This window comes from Emydura macquarii, unplaced genomic scaffold (assembly GCF_026122565.2).
Source record: "Emydura macquarii macquarii isolate MOO-44397 ecotype Brisbane River unplaced genomic scaffold, CSIRO-AGI_Emac_v2 contig_705, whole genome shotgun sequence".
Classification (NCBI taxonomy): domain Eukaryota; kingdom Metazoa; phylum Chordata; order Testudines; family Chelidae; genus Emydura; species Emydura macquarii.
In genome coordinates, this window is record NW_027130842.1 from 10245757 (window position 1) to 10266110 (window position 20354).

General features: G+C 39.1%; 1 protein-coding gene across 2 annotated transcripts in view; it reads left to right on the forward strand.

The window, feature by feature from the left end:
* The window catches only part of UST (uronyl 2-sulfotransferase), a 261999-nt gene that overhangs the window by 107764 nt on the left and 133881 nt on the right, over positions 1 to 20354 (forward strand). For both annotated transcript variants that reach the window (XR_010918659.1, XM_067542379.1), the window contains exon 3: positions 19547 to 19702. Coding sequence is in view for 1 of the 2 variants with exons in the window: in XM_067542379.1 (XP_067398480.1) it covers positions 19547 to 19702 (156 nt within the window). In the remaining variant the exon portion in view is untranslated. The remainder of the gene's footprint in view (positions 1 to 19546; positions 19703 to 20354) is intronic.

The following is a 20354-nucleotide window of genomic DNA, read 5'->3' on the forward strand; positions in this document are numbered from 1 at the left end:
GGATGTATACACTTATATACAGGATTAGGTAACTGTAGTATGCTGGTCCAACTTTTGTGGCCAGTGAGCTGTACAGTGGATAGTCTTGCCCCAGCTATGCTCTTTATCACCTACAGCATTACAGGCACTGCTTTCAGAGTTTTCAAGAATGCAAAGAGCAGGATTATGTTTGGCCTTTGCAAGAGGAAAAGTGGAGACAGGCTTTCTGTGCATCCAGTTACAATCTAGCCATTAATTTATATGGTTCTCTGAAACCTAATTTGATGTTATCTTACCTCCGAGACTTTCCAGATAACACACACAAGACGACCATTATAATGACATTGTTTTTGCTGTTTTATAAATTAAATACAGTGAGCTTTCTTAAAAAGGAAGGAGTAATCCTGCCATGCTGTTAATTTTACCATGTTAATCTTATTTTCCTATACAGAGTGTAATATGGTGATGTAAATGTTTTCTTTGCAAGGTTATGTACTGTGGCAAATAATTTAAAATTACAAGATAAACATTTGTAAAAGGTTTCCTTTTCCAAATTATTTCTCATTTTGCTCTGTTATTGGTAATAGAGGTAATATAAAAGGAAGGAGGAGAAATCCCATGATACACTGACATTTTATAAAAACCAGAATGGTTTTGGCTGTGGATATATTTTAGTTTGAAGCTTTGCTAGGTGAACTCATTTCAGTGGGAGTTAGGTACGTAGGGGCTTTTGAGAATTCCACTAAGCACCTATCTGCATCTTTGAGCACCAAGAAACCTTTAAAAATCTGGTCTTAAATCACGTAGGTGCTTTTGAAAATTTTATCCTTAATCTCTCAAAATACCAACAACCCCCTTTTTAAACATCACACTCCCACCTCCCAAGTAATATTTCATATCCAATTGCACCTGACGAGCACAAGTCTCTCATGGGTTTCTTGAGTAGTTATGAAGGTAGATCATTATAATCCTAGCAGAGATAATAAAATAAACTGAAATAAACTCTCCATTTGTAACTCTTAGGGTAAAAAGATAAAGCTAAATAATGTTTTTCCTCGAAAAATTGTAGTTTTCTGTGTCCCCCTAAAAGACATTTCTTCTGTTATATGGGTACAGTCTGGTGGTTCTCTCTTACCCAGAAACACTGTGGCATCCATGGACTAAAGAATTGCATAGAGCTGGTCTCCACGATGAACCCTGAGTTTGACAGAGTAAAAGCAGTGCTTATTCCAGATCCATATTTTTCATGTTTGATTTAGCATTCAGAAATGCCTTCCTAGGCCAATAAGGAAAGGACTTTAATCTAGATTCCCATGAGATTTTTGAACCTTGAAAACTTTTTTCTGATTTACATGCCAAATTTAGCATTTTGTTCCTCTTATTTCAGGAGTTTTGCATTACCCAAGTAAATGGCTGGGGAACATGTGCACAGTAGCAACAGTTCAGTTTTATCCGTTCCAGACAATTTCATAGTACATTCTGAAAAATTTACCATGACTCCCTTGTTTCAAAGATTCCTGGCTATTTCTTTCAGCGCTTCCCAATGCCTTACTTAGTACATTCACTTAATACAATTTGGTGTCTATCAAATTTTTTCTTCATTTCACTTCTTTTCCAGCAGGGGGATAAAGTTTCAAACTTCTTATGACAAATACTGTAGTCTGAAGTGCATCACATGCTTCACTAATATCTGCAGTACTCATAAGACCAAATCTTCCTTCTGTTGTCATCATCAAGCTTAGTCTCTAGGCTGCCCAGTGTGAACTAGATGTTTTGAGCAGCCTGAACATACTCAAATTTGAATTGAGTGCTTGCACAACTAATAAAAGTTCTGGGCCTTTTCTCCAACCAGCCTCACTCTTGAGTATATAAAAACAGTATAACAGGGCAATGGAATGTAGTTTTATGTAAGTGCTAATTATCTTACATTTTGAAGCACTGGCCTAATTGCTTCTTTAAAAACATTGGGAGGGCACAGGTTGGGATCTAAGCATCTTGATTGTCCAAACAGCAGTACATGCTCAGCCCTCACTTATTTTTCTGTTCGTTCCTGTTCATCAAAACATTTGTAAAGGTAACATTTATACATTGTACAGATACTTCATAGTATTTGTTTAGGGCCAGGTTCTTCCCTCAGATCCATAAGTTCTATTGATTTTTGTAGCATTACATGATTGGGTAGATGTGTATATGTTATTTACTCTCCTTTAAATCATCAGTTATGGCCGGCTGCTTGAGGCAAAAAACATGCACTCTGATTGTCATTCAGGCAGCTTCTGTGTTTTTTATCTCAAGCTAAATATTATGCTGTTGGAGTTGCAGATTCTGTAGTGCTAGAGGGATGATTTCATTGGGAATGATGTGCATAAAGGTAGGATTTGACCCTTAAATTTATTGTTTAATGGATTTAATACCAGTGTAAATACGTTTTTTTAACATTTGAACTAATGAGCAATGATTGGCTGCCCAGAACTGATATAAGACTTTCGTTTATGATAGTGAAAAGTGACTAAGGCCCAATGTGCAATCAATTTAGAGGTTGTGCAGAGAACCTACTTATATTTTGGCGTTCAACGTGGCGAGGTACCCGATAAGAATATTTGGAAATAGTACTGACTTTTTTTCCCAACTGAAGAACTGAAAATAGCACTTTCAGAAAAGGACAAGTTTTTGGAATGAGAAATACCCAATGCGTGCTCATAGATTCAGTAGATCAGGATAGCTCTTCATCAGACCTCAAAATGGGTTAGCAGCAGCAGCAGCAGCTTTCTCAAATATAAGCAAAGAAAGTGAGCTGTGCTCATTGCTGCATCTACAAAAACGTTGTTGCTGTGGGGTTCTGGCTCTCCCTTTGGAGTATATTGGTGGCAGAAAGAGCACAGAGCAGACTTAAAGTGGCCTAAGGGCCAGCTAAGGATTTTTTGGACACAGAGGAATCCTCCAGTGGCACAAAACTGATGTAGCTGGCGTATGTCACCCTGCTTCTCGGTCCTCAGTGTAAAGGACTTGGACAGAGCCCTGCAGCATTCCAGCCATCTCCTTGTGCCAGGGCAGATCCTTGCGTGTTGATGCAGCTAATCATAACTTAAAGCAGGCTTAATGCTGCTCTAAATTGCTGTGTGGGGACTGAATCACCCCCTCGCTGGCCCCAAGACTAGGGGATGTAAAGATGGCATACAGCCAGCCAACTCATCTTCACTATCTTTGGGTTCTCCGAGTACAGCTCAGCCAAAACCAAAAACTAGATTCTAATACTTTAACAGTAAAAATTAACTCTTTAATGAGGTCCCTAGAATTCCTAGATTTCTCTCAGGTTGTTTCAAGTTTTCAGGCGGGTGTAATTAAAACAAATTATGTTATGGAGTGAATGTTTTTTTTCATCTTTCCCATGTAAAATGGAGCCCAAGTAGTACCTATGGATGAAATAAACCTATTTAAAACGAATTCTGTGCTGTTGCTGCAAATTAGTGACAGTAATAGATAAAAATAAATTAATGTGTAAATGTTTAGCAAACAAAAACAGTAAGTGTAATTTGTTCCAGTCCTTGAACTGACTGTTTTCTCAGCTCTACTATGTTTTTTCCCATCAATACAACTGAGGTGAAACTGACATTTGGGGACAAATCTTGCAGTCCTTACGTTAGCAAATCTACCATTGAGGTGATGAGACCTTTGCCTGTATAAGCACTCATTAAGAGCTTCAGGATACAGTCAGTAGCTTCTGTGGCTGATATGGACATGAATAAAGAAGCTGTGCAGTAGGCACTTGATGACAGGTGAAATCTATTGAAGTGGGGCTTTTTTTCTTACAAACTTCCCATGGGATCCCTGTCATGGATCCGATGCTTTTGGCAGTTGCTCAGGCATCAGCAAAGCCCTGTGCTTAACAGCTGTGCGACAGTACTTCAAAGCATAAAGTGAATACAAAAATGAGTGTGGGTCAGGATTAGGTCAAGAAGAGAACAAACAAAGTATATATCGATACACACGCTGAATCTGAATTGAATTTTACTAGTAACAGAGTTGAAGCCATTACAAAGATATTGGGGCAATGGAGCCAGTTAGGTGGTTGATAATATCAACCTAGATAATATCATGATAATATCATCCTAGTTCTCACCCACTGCTAGCAATATGGTGCTATTGTGATAACAGATACGGGCTTTACTATTTTCACTGCTTTTGTTCAAAGACCGGGCTATGGTTAAGTCTTAATTAAAATTGGTTGTAGGCTGTATGAGTCCATTATTATCTTTAGTTGTTAAGCGGAAGTCTCTTTAAGGCAGCCTGCCAAAAAGATCACATCATCATTCTAGGTATATATTTTCCTTTTCATTTCAGCCATGTGTGCATTGTAGGAGTCAAGATTTATTTATTTATTTTCAAGTCCTATATGTTTTATCTTCTCTTTACCTGTTAGTTTTTGGTGTGGCTCGCCATTTATGTTCTGTAGTATCTTGGACTTATGTACATGTTTAAACTCTAGTTATTGATTGCTAAAATGTTGTATACAGACTATCCTTTTTGCCAAAAGAGCAGCCTGTGTGTTTTTCCTCTGGCTCCCTGAACATCCAGTTAACCAAATGTAGTTTACAGCTACAATTGTGATGTTTTGGAGAGTTTTATTTCTGGGGTTTTTTGTATGGGCAATATATTTACTGGAAGGTTTTTTTTGTTTGTTTTAATAAACATTTTTTGCTGTTATAATGCTGTGTTGTCTGAGTGATTAATTTGTTACAGGTGAAATGCCAGGTACAAAGCTAAATCTCTTCCATATACTTGTTTATCAAGCATTTTAAAAGTGGGAATAACAGCAGATGTGTGTTTTGATAAAATAGCTAAACAGAGCATTCCAACTCCAAAACAAGTGGTGCATATTATTAAAAGCAAATGATCCTACTGTGTGCTGTACTGTAGGTTAAACATGGAGAAACAGCCAATTAAAAAAAAAAGAAAACACCAGCAAGAAATTCTCTTCCGTTTGCTATTTTTGTTGGCTTTTTTATTTCCGAGATAAAAATGTGCTGCTTATTTGTATTGTAAAGAGGTGCTTAGGAAATCACAATACATTGTGGAAGTTTTCAAAAATAGACCTTGTCAACATTTAGAAACATTGTAACATGTAAATAACTTGTAGTGGTGTTTACTTGACTCAGTGGCTACTAAAAACCAAAAGCAGCAAACACAGTGGATAACACTTTAACATATTAAACCAGAAGAATTAAAATAGAGTCCATGCTGCAAAGGCAAAAATACAAATTCTGTATTAGTAGGTTAAATGAATTGAATTAGTAGCTCTAATGGAGCGTGAAGTATTGTTGTTACATATGCATACTTGCCTGCCCCACTCAAGAGATGACCCTCAATGACACCTACTTGAATATTTAATATGGTAGCTATAGATTCTGGGCATTATGTTGTCAAGCAGCTGATCTTTATAGATAAAAGATCACTATCTATGAACTTACATGACCCCCATCCCTGTAGTATTTAAGTATTTTACAAACATGAGTGAATTTATCCTCACAAACACTCCATTACGTGGGGAAATATTATAATCTCATTGTTATCAGTGGAGAACTGAGGCACAGATAGTAAGTGGCTTGCCCAAGGTCATATAGAGAGCCTGTAACACAGCCTGAAACTAAACAGGTCTTCTGAACCCAATCCAGTGCCTTAACCACAAAACCATCCTTCACATTTCAAAGTACTGGTGTACATCTAGGAGACAAGAAAAATGAGCTTGTGAAGTTTGATAAGCAGTAGATTGAATAAATGGAATATCTGAAAGTGCCGTATGTTAGAAAGATGGTACAAAAGTTGATTGTAATCTCCATCCTCCCAAAAGATTTTGACAAAAAATATCTAAATTAACTGCTGAAATCTAAGAAATTGTGATTGTGTATGATATTTTGTGCTGTTTACATACACGTGTACAAGAACCTTTTAAATTATCTTTTTGTTACCCATAAATTACAGTATTTCAGGAAAAAACTCATCATTCTGGCTGATAGTTAACCACAATATAAAAATGAGGTAGAGTCCTATTGTACTTTTATCTGTTGAATGATAGAGTACTGTAATACTTGTGAGCCCACTGCTGGGGAGAAACCTCACGAGCTTATTTTTTCATCACTCAGATGTAGCCATATGTGTGTCACTCTACGTATCCAATTATTTTATCCAATGATAAATAAGTGAACATGGACTAACTCTAGTGTAGGTAATCTGAAAGTCTGAAATAGCTACTAGAGAATTATGTTTTGTTAGTTGAGCTTTTATTTATTTATTTTTTTGTTTGTTTTTTGTAGATAGAAGAATCTTCTAGACAGGAAATTTTATTTTATTCCATTCTTCCCTGAAATAGTGAAGATGAAGGATTGGGCTTTTTTTGCATGCATCCTGAGTAACATGCAATACAGGATATCACTGCATAGGTAATTGAATGATAGTGGTGGGGAAAGTACAAAAAGACTTCTAAATTAAAACCAGACAACTGCCATCAATAGATAAATCTTTGGGCAATAATGCATATACTGACATACATCAGAAGACTCGAACAATAATTTATTAACTCTTCTTTATTAACTCTGAGAAGTTATTGCCTTTAAGACAGAGAGTCTTATCCATAGGAGTATTTTGCAGTAGGGCAGTTTCTATCGACGAGAACATCAGTAACTCCTAGTGAAGACAATTTGGTTTTTGATGTGAAATCTTTCACAGATTATTAAATGTTTGTTTGGTTTTGCTCAAAAGACTTCATACTTATTATTTGTATTCTGATAGTACCAACAGACCCAATCTGGATTGTGTGCCCACTGTGCAAATATATTGTTAGAGATGGTCCATGCCTGGAAGAACTTATGTATAACAAGTAATACGTTAATGGTATTACATTATCAAAGGCCATTATGAAACATTCGGGCTTTCTTTGTTTCATTGTATACTGTATATAAATAATTATCCAATATATCACATTGTTATTGTTAAAGCTTGGTAGCTGTATCAACAATGAACCTTAAGGTATAACCCCTGCATGATATAATTAGTCTATTCCTATTCACCTGCTAAGCTCTCTTGCACATATTCAAATGTTGTAGAAATGTTTTCTTCAGATTACTTTTTCTGTTTCCCTCTGTTTTTTCTTAAATCATTCATCAATTGTAATAAAATATGACAATGCATGTCTGTATCCAGTAAAGGAGATTCATTTGGATAGCTACTGCCATACCTACAAAAGAGCATCAGTAATATGTAACTTCACAAAATGCCATGTAAAACACAATAAAGCAGTACCACCTTGATTATCCAAATGTCAGAGCTAATTAAGGCCTATTCTGTATACATTTAACTTTGTAGAGAATCTTTTATCCTGGAGCATGTTTGTGGCATAGGCCACAAAAAAAGGTTCAGGGTCACTTGTGGGAGTAGCAACATGAGCTGCATTAGTGGAGTGTAAGGTGAGCGTTGCCAACTCCTGTGATTTCTATCACCAGTTTCATGTTGTTTGGTGTTGTTCCTACAGCCTCGGCTGTTAGAATTAAGTGATTGCATGAGAATCTCAGCTGATATGTAATAGTTTTTAGTTCTTATGGTTGCAGAGAAAAGATTTAAAACAAGAAATGAATGTATGCTAAAGGCTCAGAAACCAGAAGGTAAATAAGAATCCAAAATGTATTATTTAAAAAAAAAAAATGTTTAAGTTCCTGATGCTTGCTGACCTGACTTTTGAACTTTTGACTTGGCGATACTGTAAGATGCAGGTGAAGAATAACAACTTAGAGATGTCATGTGTATGATCAGAGTTGTGCAGAGCCTTGATAGTGATGATGCTGAGTTCTTTGAATGTATTCCATTGGGAGTGTACACTTGCTCAATTATCTGACACTGGAAGATTTTTGCTAGTAGTGTCCATTGGTCTGTGCCTGCACAGTCCCCTGCCCCCCCCATGCAACAGACTAAGTGCATAAACGGCAGCACAGACTGACAATCTCTCTTGTTCCTTTCTATCGCCCACGATTGAGAAGGAATACTCCAGTGTCCCATACTTGCTTCTTTCATGGATTTGTATGTAAATAATAGTCAGTTTGCTTAGTTAGCATAATAGTTTTTATAGTTATTTAGTTTTGTTAAATTTAGGAGTATTCCCCCCAATCCATTCTCTTCTAGTCGATTATGCCCCAGAACCCAGGTTTTCAAAACCGTGCCTCTTGCCACCAAACCTTCCTGGTCTGCAATGACCATGTCTGGTGCCTCTGTGGCCTTGAAGAAGCTGTCGTTCCCTCCAGGTGCTCAGTTTGCTAGTCCTTTTCCCCAAAAGCCCATGAGGAACTGTGGAGGTTCCTTGTCGACCGAGCAGTGAGGCCTCCATCTGAGCTAGGCTCAGAAGACCCACCCCCCCTATAGACACACTACATTGGGCTGAGGAGTCACGGAGTGCTCCACGGCCTCCATTACTGCTTCTGAGAGGGGTAGGAGTAACTCCTTTACCTTCTGCAAGCAAAATCACGAGGGAAAATTCACTCACAAGAGGAGGGATAAATTTCCATCCATCTGAACCTTCTTCTGAGAAAGAAATCTCCTCTTATAAGTGCACAGGGACTTTGCTTTGCGATACCACAACAGCCATTTTCAGAGCATGGTACCAAACTCCCACCTTTGAAAAGCAAGCCTGTTGAGAAACTTGCACCATCGGTTGCACCAGTACTGTCCAAGACACTGTTGAAGGAAAAGCATTGGCTGCATCCAGAACCTACTGTACCAGGATGTTTGACTAAGGAGTCCTCAGCACCAAGACCTATTGCTAAACTGATTCCAACAGTGTAGTCAGAAAGGAACCCTTATTCCCCCTCAGTAAAGGACAAATATATTACTCAACAAGACATCTTTGTGATGCAGGATCCTGAGTCACCCATCCTTTTGGACCCTATCATCTTTAGAGAAATTATGACTACATCTATCCAGGAGTGTCAGGCGAGGGGAAGTCCTACTTCTAGACCATCTACAAGTCAAGGTCTCACTAAACCGAAGGTATTGTCAGTGTATACAGAAACTCACTCTCCAATAACTTCTGTTAGCAGAGATACTAAGCCTCTGGTGCCATTGGCACCACCCGTGGAACACAATCCCACCTTTACATCTGAGGACTCAAATATTGGTGAAGGAATGTCACCTCTCCCACTGTTGTGCCAGCTCAGTCTGGAGAGGGTGTCCATCGAGATCTCAGTGAGCAGATTATGCTACACACAAACGTTGGTCCCCAACCCTTGGGAACCACCCCAACCACCCTTTGACCCCTTCCATTGGTCCTAGTGGCATACCTCTGTTGTGTCAAATTGACATGTTCCAGAAGGGTTTCGCAACACACCTTTCCTTGTATAGAGGAAATAGAACTTCCTCATGAGGCAAAATAGGAAGAGGAACAGGAGGGGAAGCTCTTGAACCACTGCTCCATCAGGGGCCTTGTCGTCATACCCAGATGAGGCAATTACATCTGCATCCCCTTTTCTGCCTGGCAATTTCAGGAATTACTAAAAAAGGCAGCTGAAAAGCTCCAAATCACTTTAGAGGAAGTATGAGATGTTTCCCTCTTTTCCACCAATCTTTTAGATATGTTACAGAATGTAGGATCGAGCAAAGTAGAGTTGTCTATTAATGGGCCATCATGGAACCACTGCACTCCTGCCCACAAGACAGTGGAGAAACAGTATTTTGCCAACAGGGTAGAATTTCCCTCAGGAAGAAGCATCAAAGGCTTCAAAGAGAAGTAAGAATGCAGGTAATCAAGATGAAAGATGAGTCTGAATAACCAAGGTGGAGGAGAAGAGGATTCAGTGAGCATAAGTATTAATAGATTGTTTTACAATACCGCTGAAATGTAGCCTTTCTGTGAAACTTCAGCCATTCTTCATTAACCGCATTACATGATTTTAGAAGGGGAAATGAAGAATAGTTTCTCCCTATTGGAACAGCAATAGGGATTTATATAGTAGATAGAAGTGAAGTTGGAATTTGGCCAGCACATCAGGATTAATATATTTTCACTTGCAAAAAGTACCATGAGAAATTTTAATATTAAATAGTCATAGCCTCTTTCAGTAACTCATCTAGAAGATGGCACCTCCAGCAGCACAATAGCCCCTATGGTCCAAATTTGGAACACAATTGAAATAAATGAAGTTAGTCTGGATTTATGTCAGTGTAACTGAGAGGAGAATCTGGCTCCATTCAGGTTCTAGTTCACTACTGACTCAGCCAGAAGAGTTCCACCATTTTATTAAATAACCAGCACTGCTCCTTTGTCCACGTAGGTGTTCCTTGGAGGTATTAGTGTATTAGATTTGAGTTCATTATATATTCAGGCACTGTGCCTACAGTTCTCAATTACAGCAAGCCAAGTACATGGAACTAAAACACAGAGATGCTAAAAACAAAACTCTTGAAAAATGTAAGTAATGAGTTTCCATTGGCTGAGATTGTCTGAAATTTTTTGCAAATAAAATAATAATCCAATTATGTCCATAAATCCTCCTTCGTTGTGTGCAATAATTGACTTAAAAGTGCACTGACAATGTGCCTGCAGCTCTGAAGGTCATAACTGAGACAGTGTTGAAAACATTAAAAGATCACCTTCTAAAAATTTAACAGATAAGACCAGTCAAGTGGACTTAAAATAAAGGAGAAACGAAAAAGAAAAAGGGATGGAGATAATGGACCAGATCCTTGTGGCATAGCTTCATTGACATCCTAACATGAGCTGACAATATGGCTCAAAAAAATACAGGGTCAGCCATGGCCAATACCTTTGGAATAAGTGATAGTTTCTCTTAAAAGTGAGGGGGGGAATGAACTGAGGCAGATTTAGTTTTGTAGCCTAAGCCCCACCACATCAAATCCAAAATCACTTACCCAAAGTTGGATTATTAAATATTGTGTGGTGTCCAATACTCACCAGAACAAGGCTTACAGAGAGCTCTCCAGCATAGCTAGATATTATGCCAGTAAATGTATTAAAAAGTTAGGTTACTCTGCTTAAAATCAATCCACCGCTTTTCAGGCAGCCAATATGGATGAATCACATTTTCTCAAACCAGTGAGCAAATATGCCTCTATGTTTGAGTAAGTTACGGGTAACATAGAAGCCTTGCTTTGAGGGAATAACAGTAATTGAGATCGTGCTTACCAGGCATGTAATGCTGGTGCAAACTTTTTACAGGATAAGTTGCGCAGCTTAATCTCTTTTCATATCACATCTTAACATGTGGCTTTCCATCGAAAGTCTGATGCCGAAATTCTTAACTTATCTTATTCCTTCCAAATGGATCCCCTTGAACAAATGGAGACATCAATGAAGAGTCTCCTCATATCGAATGCCTCTACTCAGCATCAAAACTGCTTTTCTAACACATCCAACTGTCAATATTGTACAGAGATTCTTGGTGGAATACACCTAAGAGATGCTTCTTTCACTGTCTGCTGACATTCTCTTGGCTGTTTGGTTGCTTTCAGCTTCTCATGCACACACAACTGCAACGAATCAATCCCGCAGCCCCTGCATTTGTGATCAGTCCACAGGGAAACTACTCAGTCCATGTAGCTTAGCTTCTGATTGGCCTTGCATGCAGCCTAGCGCCTTGAGCAATGGCTTCCATTATATCCAACTATCATACTCCATAAAGAGCTTAATTTCTCCTTCTGTTTGGCCTGACTGAAGTGTGGCTAGCACTCTCCTCAGCTTAAACAAGGTCTCTAATTACCTAGAAATCAAAGAAATGCCTGAAGGAAGCCTTTAAATACATTCCAGCATAACAGAGACATGTGAATGCCTTGCTAAGTGCAAATTGGAGAAGAAAACCACTTTGGGCCACAGCTTCTCTATGGGATTCCAGGTGCAGATGAGGATCCAGAACAAACCCCTAGGTTGCAAACCAGCTTGAAGAAGAGATAGCAGATGCAGCTCTTGTCATCTCCTTAATTCTTTAACTAAATCACTTTAATTCATGACCTGTTTCAAGCAGACACCAAGAAGGTAGAGAGATTTTACTGGTAAGATTTTACTTGATTCAGAATTGATTCAGAATGTCATCAACATATTGTTGGCATAGCCATTAGAAACATCTCACTGTTTGCCTTGTCAATATAGAGCCTTATGTGACCCTATCTGAGCGCTGTCAAAGAAAAAGGAACCAATTCCCATCAATCAACTTCTAGAACCTCTCATCAATAAAGTAATGCAGCCACCAAAGAGGGTTGGTTGCCCATATACTGTGTGGACTCAGGCCCTTGTTGTGTGTGGGCTAGTAGTTTTGTGCCTGGGCTGGTAAATTTTGGCAGTTCTGCAAGACTGTGTTATGTGGTTAAATAGTATTTTTACTAATACAGTAAATGTGAAATGATTTAGACCTATATGTGTTTATCTGATGTGTTGATACTATAAGTTACTTGGCCAACCTTTCTGAAAAATGATGCAAAATTCACTGAAGATGAACCTGCTGTTGAGACTGGAGTCTGGATGCTGTCAAGATGTCAGAGAAATGGCACTATTGTTGAAACTCATCTTGTAAACCTACTGAGTCACTGGACCATCTTCCCACTTAGTGCATTCTCACAGTGGAATGAACTCACTCTGTCTTTATCTGGATTTTTGCTTCAAATCATTTTTATCACCTTCAATCATTTTTAACCCTCAAAAAAAGGGGTGGGGTGTTTATACTGACAAATAACTTTTAGCAGCTAAGGCTATCTCTTTGAGGGGGCCACTGTAGATACTGTGAAATTACACTCTGGGTTATGCTTTTTGATAACTAATTATCACGAATTCCTATAATTTGAAAGTGAGTTATACATTTTAATTGCTTATTGGTTTGAACCAGCACTTAATATGCTGTATTAAAATTATTCAGGTGTTAATGTGTGGTGTTACATGTACCTAGTCTTGTAACCAAAGGGCTAACTGCAAGAGTCCGTCTGTATTGTAACTACAGTCACTGTCTTGTAAAGTATAACCAGATCATCACAACCACAATATAAATGTCCAAATATGGTCTTGTTTCCACTGAGGTCTCCAGGGAATTCTGCTTAGGTTTGTTTCTCTGTTGGTGCCTCCTTCATCTCCTATCTTCTACCTTTTTGGGTTGTTTTTTGTTGTGATGGTGGGAAGGCTAAACTAAAGCTACTGTTCTGAAAAGTTTCAATCCCTGCCAGGAATGGATCTGTGTGATAGTGAAATGCTTCTGTCAGGAACCTTAGTTCTGTTTATAAGGGAGAGGGAATTTAGGGCTTCCTGTGACAATCCAGAAAACAGAGAGGTAGAGCATCTTTAAGATAATCACTATGCAGATGTCTGCATGTAAGCTGCATTGGAAGATATAGATCCTTTACAGCATCTGAGGTACAATGCCTAGCAAAATGGGTTCCTGGTCCATGAATAGTGCTCATAGATAGGACAGTAATACAAATAAACAAATTAATAATAATAATGTACTGCTGGGGCATTAAATACATAGGATAAAGTTGTCCATGTGCTGCAAATGTTGTAAATAAAGTTTGTTAAATTTACATAGTCTATTATAAACTGAGCTTTTAAAAACTCCAGCGTTTACCCTCCGTTCTTGTACAATTACACATATATGGAATGACTGTTACTTAAAACATTTTAATTTTGATTGCCTGTGATCTAAACAAGCCTCTGAAAATAATAGCTGTATATGTTGGATTTCTCTATCATCACCTGACCACCTTCCAGGTTACCAAATATACTTGGTTTTCTTGTATTTGGCTTGTGGTGACTATCATTGTATATTGAGCAGCAGGAGAGGTAGGTGTGTGTGTGGGAGAGTGAGAGTGAACCTGCCAACTGGGCAGCACTTCTACTTTCCTTCAGCTGGTAAAACTGTTCAAACATGGAACTCTGGGGGGAGAATATACATATGTGTGGTTTGGTTTTTAAAGTATGATGCCATTAAAATTCATCCAAAGGTATAGATAATCAAGTTGGGGGATTTAGCTGGAACTATAGTTGTCTACATACAGTGAAACTCTGCTTATTGTGATGCACACATGTAGAATGTAAAACTCTCATTTTTTCATCGCATTGCGAAGTGCATTTCTGCTTAGCCTGTGAAAATAAAGACTTCACTATGGCCCACATATAGTGCCTGGCTGAAGTTCCCAAACCAGGTAAAGATGATTCCTCTTCCACTCATGCATCTGCTCGCCACCTGAAAGCCATAGAGTTGCTCCATGGGTATTACTTCAGCAAAGTGCCTGGGTCATGATCCCCTAAATTCCTCACCTGTCTCCCTCTGGGGGCAAGAATGGAATATGAGACTTTTAGCCACTGATCGCCCATTTCACACCCCTGTAATGTAGAGGGCTCTGGCAGAGCTGGGCTTCATGACATGTGGAGAAGGGGGTGTCCCTCCTTTGTGTGGCCATCAAGCATCCAGGACACCTTTTGTAGCATAACTGCACCAGTCCTCCTGCAAAGGAGCCCTCTGTGGCTGTAAAGGAGAAGGCTGTATTTGTCCCCATGTAGTATGACAAGCTTCTTTTCCACAGAGCATGACGAAGTAAGGGTCTGTCTATACTTCTAGCTAAGGGTGTAATTCCTGTGCTAGCTCTGATTGAGCTAGCCCACTAAACATAGAGTATAGCTGTGGCAGCGGGAGGGCCTAGACACCCGAGTTGCTTATAGTCTCGGATGGCTATGTACCCAGGGTGGCTAGCCCCTCCGGCTGCACACATTGCTGCAGCTACCCTCTATTTTTAGTGTACTAGCTCGATTAGTGCTAGTGTACGGCTCCTCGAGCTGAGAATTACACCCCCTGATCAAAGTCCAGACATACCCTAGGAGTACATTATCAGGGTATACCATAAGCTTTGTTGTACATTGTACATTAAATGGAATGAAAATGAACAAATCCAGAACATCACTCACTTGAGTCTTGAAATCAGAGAACGTTTTATGGTCCTGTGATCTACTAACAACATTTTTACCTCCCTATCATAGATCCCGATGTATAGCGTTATTCAATATCATAAAATGTGTTTGTCATTACCCATCATTGACAGTTGTTTTGGAAAGGCTTTGGAGCACTATTACTACCAGACATGACATCCATCACCTGCGGAGTTCTACAGCTGTAAATGCAGGAATTCTCTGCTTAAACAAAGTAATAATTTTGTAGGAAAGATTGATAATGAATTCGTAGGTGTCTAGGCTTCAAATGGAAATATGTTATGATATTGTGTAGACCTTGTGTTTGGCTAGCCTCTATAACAGTCTAGAAAGTCCCATGTTTATTTTCTAAAAAAAACTTGTAATGTGTCTGGAATAATAGACCTTCCCCAGGTAATAACGAAACACTTCCCAGCTACCGCAGATATTTTGGATGGTGCTAGAATTTCATGGTTCAGAAGTAATAATGAAGGCCCCCAGATATTAATCAACATTAAACTTTACTGCCAAGAATGAGTGTAATGTTGGGAGGATAGCATTTAAAGAGTGTAGTCCTAATTTATATTTATCACTCTTGACAGTGAATTACCATCAATAGTATGTTTACAAGTATGTATCATTGGGTTTCTCCTTTCACTTTTTGGTCAAATTTACAAAGTGGTTAAGAACAAAAGACAATTTCCTCTGAATGTAATCTGGAGAGTTTCTTGCAATTAGAAGAATCAATCTGCTTGTCTGACTAGGATCAACTATTAGGTGCTTGGATACTACATTGATGAGTGCCATACAAATGCCTATAAATAATTAATCTGGGCCAAATCTTTGTCCTCCACTGCTTTTTCTAGCAATCTGCAGCTGGCAGAACACTGAGACATCAAAGGCTATACAGACCACAGGACTGGGAAAGCAGATACCTTCCCCCAACCCTCTGTCTCATTCCTATGCTGGGCACATCTTGGCTAGAGTCAAGGATCTAGTCCTGTATTTTGAAGCATTTTACTAGTCTTTTTTTGTGTGTGTGTGATTAAAAAAAACAAGCTTTTCCTTGAGTGAGTGCCTAAGGTACTTTTTCTAAATGAGACATAGGGCTCAACTCATTGGCCTGAAACTGCTAATCTAATAAATTAGATGTGTACTTGAAATGGAATATAGCAGCACTCTGTCCACCTAATTTGACTCTGGCATAGTTCAACCTCCCAAGCAGTAACTACTCTAGCGCAGACACACCAATTTGCAGCAGGTTACATTGGAACATTTGTCTCTCAATATCGGTCTCCTAACAGAAGCCATTACAGAAGCATGATATAATGGAAAAATACTTTTAAAAGACAAGTTTAGCAGCAGACCCAATAACCCCCACAGCAGATGAAACGGTGACTCCCCTGGCGGTGTGAGCTGGCACTGTGGAGAATAAGTGCAATCTGCCTTTCGACTTTTTGCTCCAGTCATCAGATCACTGAATGAGACTGGTCTTGCATAGTTACATAGCAGTTGTTTGGCTCACATCAAGGTATAGCTCAGAGTTGGTCTTAGCTGAAAGGACAGTGTGCGCAAACCACACAGGCATGCACCAAGTCTGCATCTGGTTTATTGTTGTTGATTATTTGTATTATTGTAGAGCCTTGAAGGCCTAGTTCCAGACCAGGGCCCTATTGTGCGAGGCACTGTGTAAACACAGAATATAAAGATAGTCCCTGCCCCCAAGTGTTTACAATCTATGTATAAGACGTTGATGAATACCCCTCAGGTTTTGCACTTCCCAGGTTTCATGGGTACGGTTTAAGAGCAGTTGTCGCACTAGGATCTGTCTCTTATACAGAATAGCTCTCCTTTCCTCTAGCTCTATAAAGAGACTTGACAATGTCAGTCATCACTGGTGACGCTCCATTAAAATCTTTGAGACTTTGTGTGTTTTATCCTATTGCTCTTTTTTTAGTTTTCCTTAATAAATATTTGGTTTTTGACAAGTTAGAAATGTATGTGGTTGTAACACCAAAATTCTCTGACCATAGGAGAGAGAGAACAGAGTTTCTCATCAGTTCTGCTAGGCCTCCTTTTCTCATAAGATGAGTGGGACAGTGCTGCAGCATGCACACCTGTATAGTATAGTATAATGCTATTTCTCACAAGTGTGCTTTGACAGCTGGCTGAGTCAAGAGAACTCTCAGGCGGCCATAGGACATCTGTCATAGCTCAGAGAATAAAGGTATGTTGCACTGTTCTTTGAGGCTCCAAGTTCAAAGAGACACTTGGAACTCCGATGGAAGTGAGATGCAGGTTGGAGGTAATGCATTAGATCTCTGATAAGAGAGGCACAATAGAAATAGTAGAGGCAAGCAAAGAGGCTTTATTGATTTTTGCCTTTACGGCCATTAAGGAATTGCCAAAGGGCAGCTGAGCAGGGTTGGAAACTGGAAGGCTTGTTAAAAGAGAGTAGGCAAAATGAGCATACACTTTATGAAAGGCTGTGAAAGGAGAAGAAATGAACTTGTTCTCAACATGGTGTGGAAATCAGAACTGCTAAATAAATACAAAACTAGTTCTGCCAGATACTCCTAGCAATGAAAACTGTTTCTTTGTGATGTAAAAATGGAGATTTCTACCTTGACTAGCATGAGGGAAGTGCAGACAGCAGGAAGAAAACTGTGCTGTATTTTTTGGCTCACAGTAAAGTATAATTGAAATCAAACAAATGATTAAGACTCTGATGGTTTTTGAATGAAAAAGACATTAATGGCAGGATGTATACTACTTACAAGATTTACAGTCCAGAACCAGCTTTAGGCCAGTGTTATTTTACTTCATTTTGTTGTTGGCAAAAGCAATAGTCCATAAAGTTGGCTAGTTAAATGATATCCAGTATGTTTTCTTTCCTTGGACAGCTGCACTAGTATAGATGTGAATACTGGGAAAGAGCTTGCTGCAGATATTTATGTAAAATACAAAATGATTTTGTTTAAGGAACTAAAGTGTATCCTAAGAGCAGACTGTCTCGCTTGTCTTACTATTAATTGAGAAATTCATCAACTAATTCCTTCCCTTACTACTTCTCTCCAAATGAGTCACTGAGGGTGGAATCCCCTCTGTCCACACAAAGGCTCAATAGTCAGGCTCTATGTTGGTGAAGCACAGAATGGTTGGGGAGGTGAATTCCATGCCCCGCCAACCAACCCAGCAGAGCAGCCCTGCCCCACTGTAGCTACTATTTCAGCAATTCAGTATTTCAAAATTTCAACACCATTTGACCTGATCTGTAGCCAAAATTATGGTTCTTGCCATGGTTTCTCGCTTTGTTCATTGTAATGGTGGCTTTCCTGATTTTGCTGTATCTTTTCTCTTTTTGCCCTCCTACAGACCTTTAAAAATGAGCTTTTTATTACCATACCTCCTTTATCCTTGCCATTTAGGATTTCCAAATTATTGTCTATCCTCAATGACTTGGATTTGAAATGTTCTTCCTTAGCTATCTGTATCTCATGATATCCTTGACTGCTTTGAATCCATACTTAAATCCATTTTATATTATACAACTCTGGAATAATATATGGCCAAAAATAATTCAAAACATTAAAAATTAAACTGACAAAAATGAAATATGTGATTTACTAAAGCCACCAACAAGCAAACAACACTTATTACCACATGATCTTTCCATCAAAGGCTGCATTAAAGTCAGTATTCAACTAGCGTTAAAATGTGGTTGGACAATTCTGTCTGAGTAATTACTGTGGGATCAAGTTAGTCAAAAGAAGGGTGTACTCAAACTGTACAACAGAAGAAGGAGTCTGGTGGTTGATTATTGGGGTTGTCAATGAGGTCAGTTCGTTGACCCACCTAATTAGCAGACACTTAAATTCATTGGAGTTATCCACTATCTACAGCTTTAGAGAGATGTCAGTTTATAAACAGTGTTGTGCGGTGGGTCAAGTAGTCCATTTATGAATTGGAACCAACTGAACTCTTATTTTTAACTTGGCCTTCAAGATATGATTCATGCATAATGTCTCTAGACGATTTATTCTCTTAATTTTAAAAAATGGTTAATGAATTTTAGTGCTGGTGAAAGGTGCCAGATTAATAGTTCCGTCATCTGAAGGCCGTTATCCATCAAACAGTTACAGCACAATTTTCCCTCACACTGCCCTTTGAAGTATGTCAGTGCTGACCAAAAGGGACCAACTTCAGAAGTAGTGTATTTTCCATGACCATTCAGCCTGTGTTCTCTTTAATGAGACAGTCAGCCGGAGTGCTAATTATAATAATGTGTTTTGTGATATGGGCACAAGCAACAAGCTTAAGCCCAGAGACTCATTTAAATTGAAGCCATCAAGCAGTGATAGATCTGTGTCACGACTGGCCTGTGCTAGAATCTTACTGTGGAACCTAGTGGGGTTTGTCTCTGTATCCCATCACCATTTTCTGAGCTGTTGAGCCTCAGGTTAGTATTCTAAAGAATGGAGCTTGCTAGTGGAATGGATCACTCCTGACCTAGACATAGAGGTGTGTGGTATTCAGGAAATCTCTATCTCTTGAGTCACAGCAAATTTATTCTGTGGCTCTGAGGACAAACCAGTATGTTCACTGCCTTTCTTTTCAATCTTTATTTAGGTACTTCCTTTCCCTAGCCAAGTGGTATACAACAGAGTTGGAAAGTGTGGAAGTCGAACTGTGGTTTTGCTTTTGAGAATCTTGTCAGAGAAACATGGCTTCAACCTGGTGACATCAGACATTCATAACAAAACCAGACTGACCAAAAATGAACAGGTAAGTTGTTTATGCTCATTTAGATGTTCTGTGTTTATTCCATTTTAAAATTATGAAAGACAGGGAATATTGTTCAACATGACAGTGCTGAAGGAACAGGTCCAAGACTATTTAGAAGGATTGGACATACACAAGTCCATGGGGCCGGACGCAGTGCACCTGAGCGTGCTGAGGGAGTTGGCTGAGGTGATTTCAGAGCCATTGGCTATTATCTTTGAAAGCTCGTGGCAACGGGGAGGTCCCTGAGGACTGGAAAAAAGCAAATATAGTGCCCATCTTCAAAAAAGGGAGGAAAGAGGATCCATGGAACCACAGACCCGTCAGCCTCACTTCAATCCCTGGAAAAATCATGGAGCAGGTCCTTAAGGAATCCATTTTAAGGCACTTGGAAGAGAGGAAGGTGATCAGGAACAGTCAACATGGATTCACCAAGGGAAAGTCATGCCTGACCAACCTGATTGCTTTCTATGATGAGGTGACTGGCTCTGTGGATGTAGGGAAGGCGGTGGATGTGATATACCTTGACTTTAGCAAAGCTTTTGATACTGTCTCTCACAGTATTCTTATCAGCAAGTTAAGGAAGTATGGGTTGGATGAATGGACTATAAAATGGATAGAGAACGGGCTAGAGCATAGGGCTCAACGAGTAGTA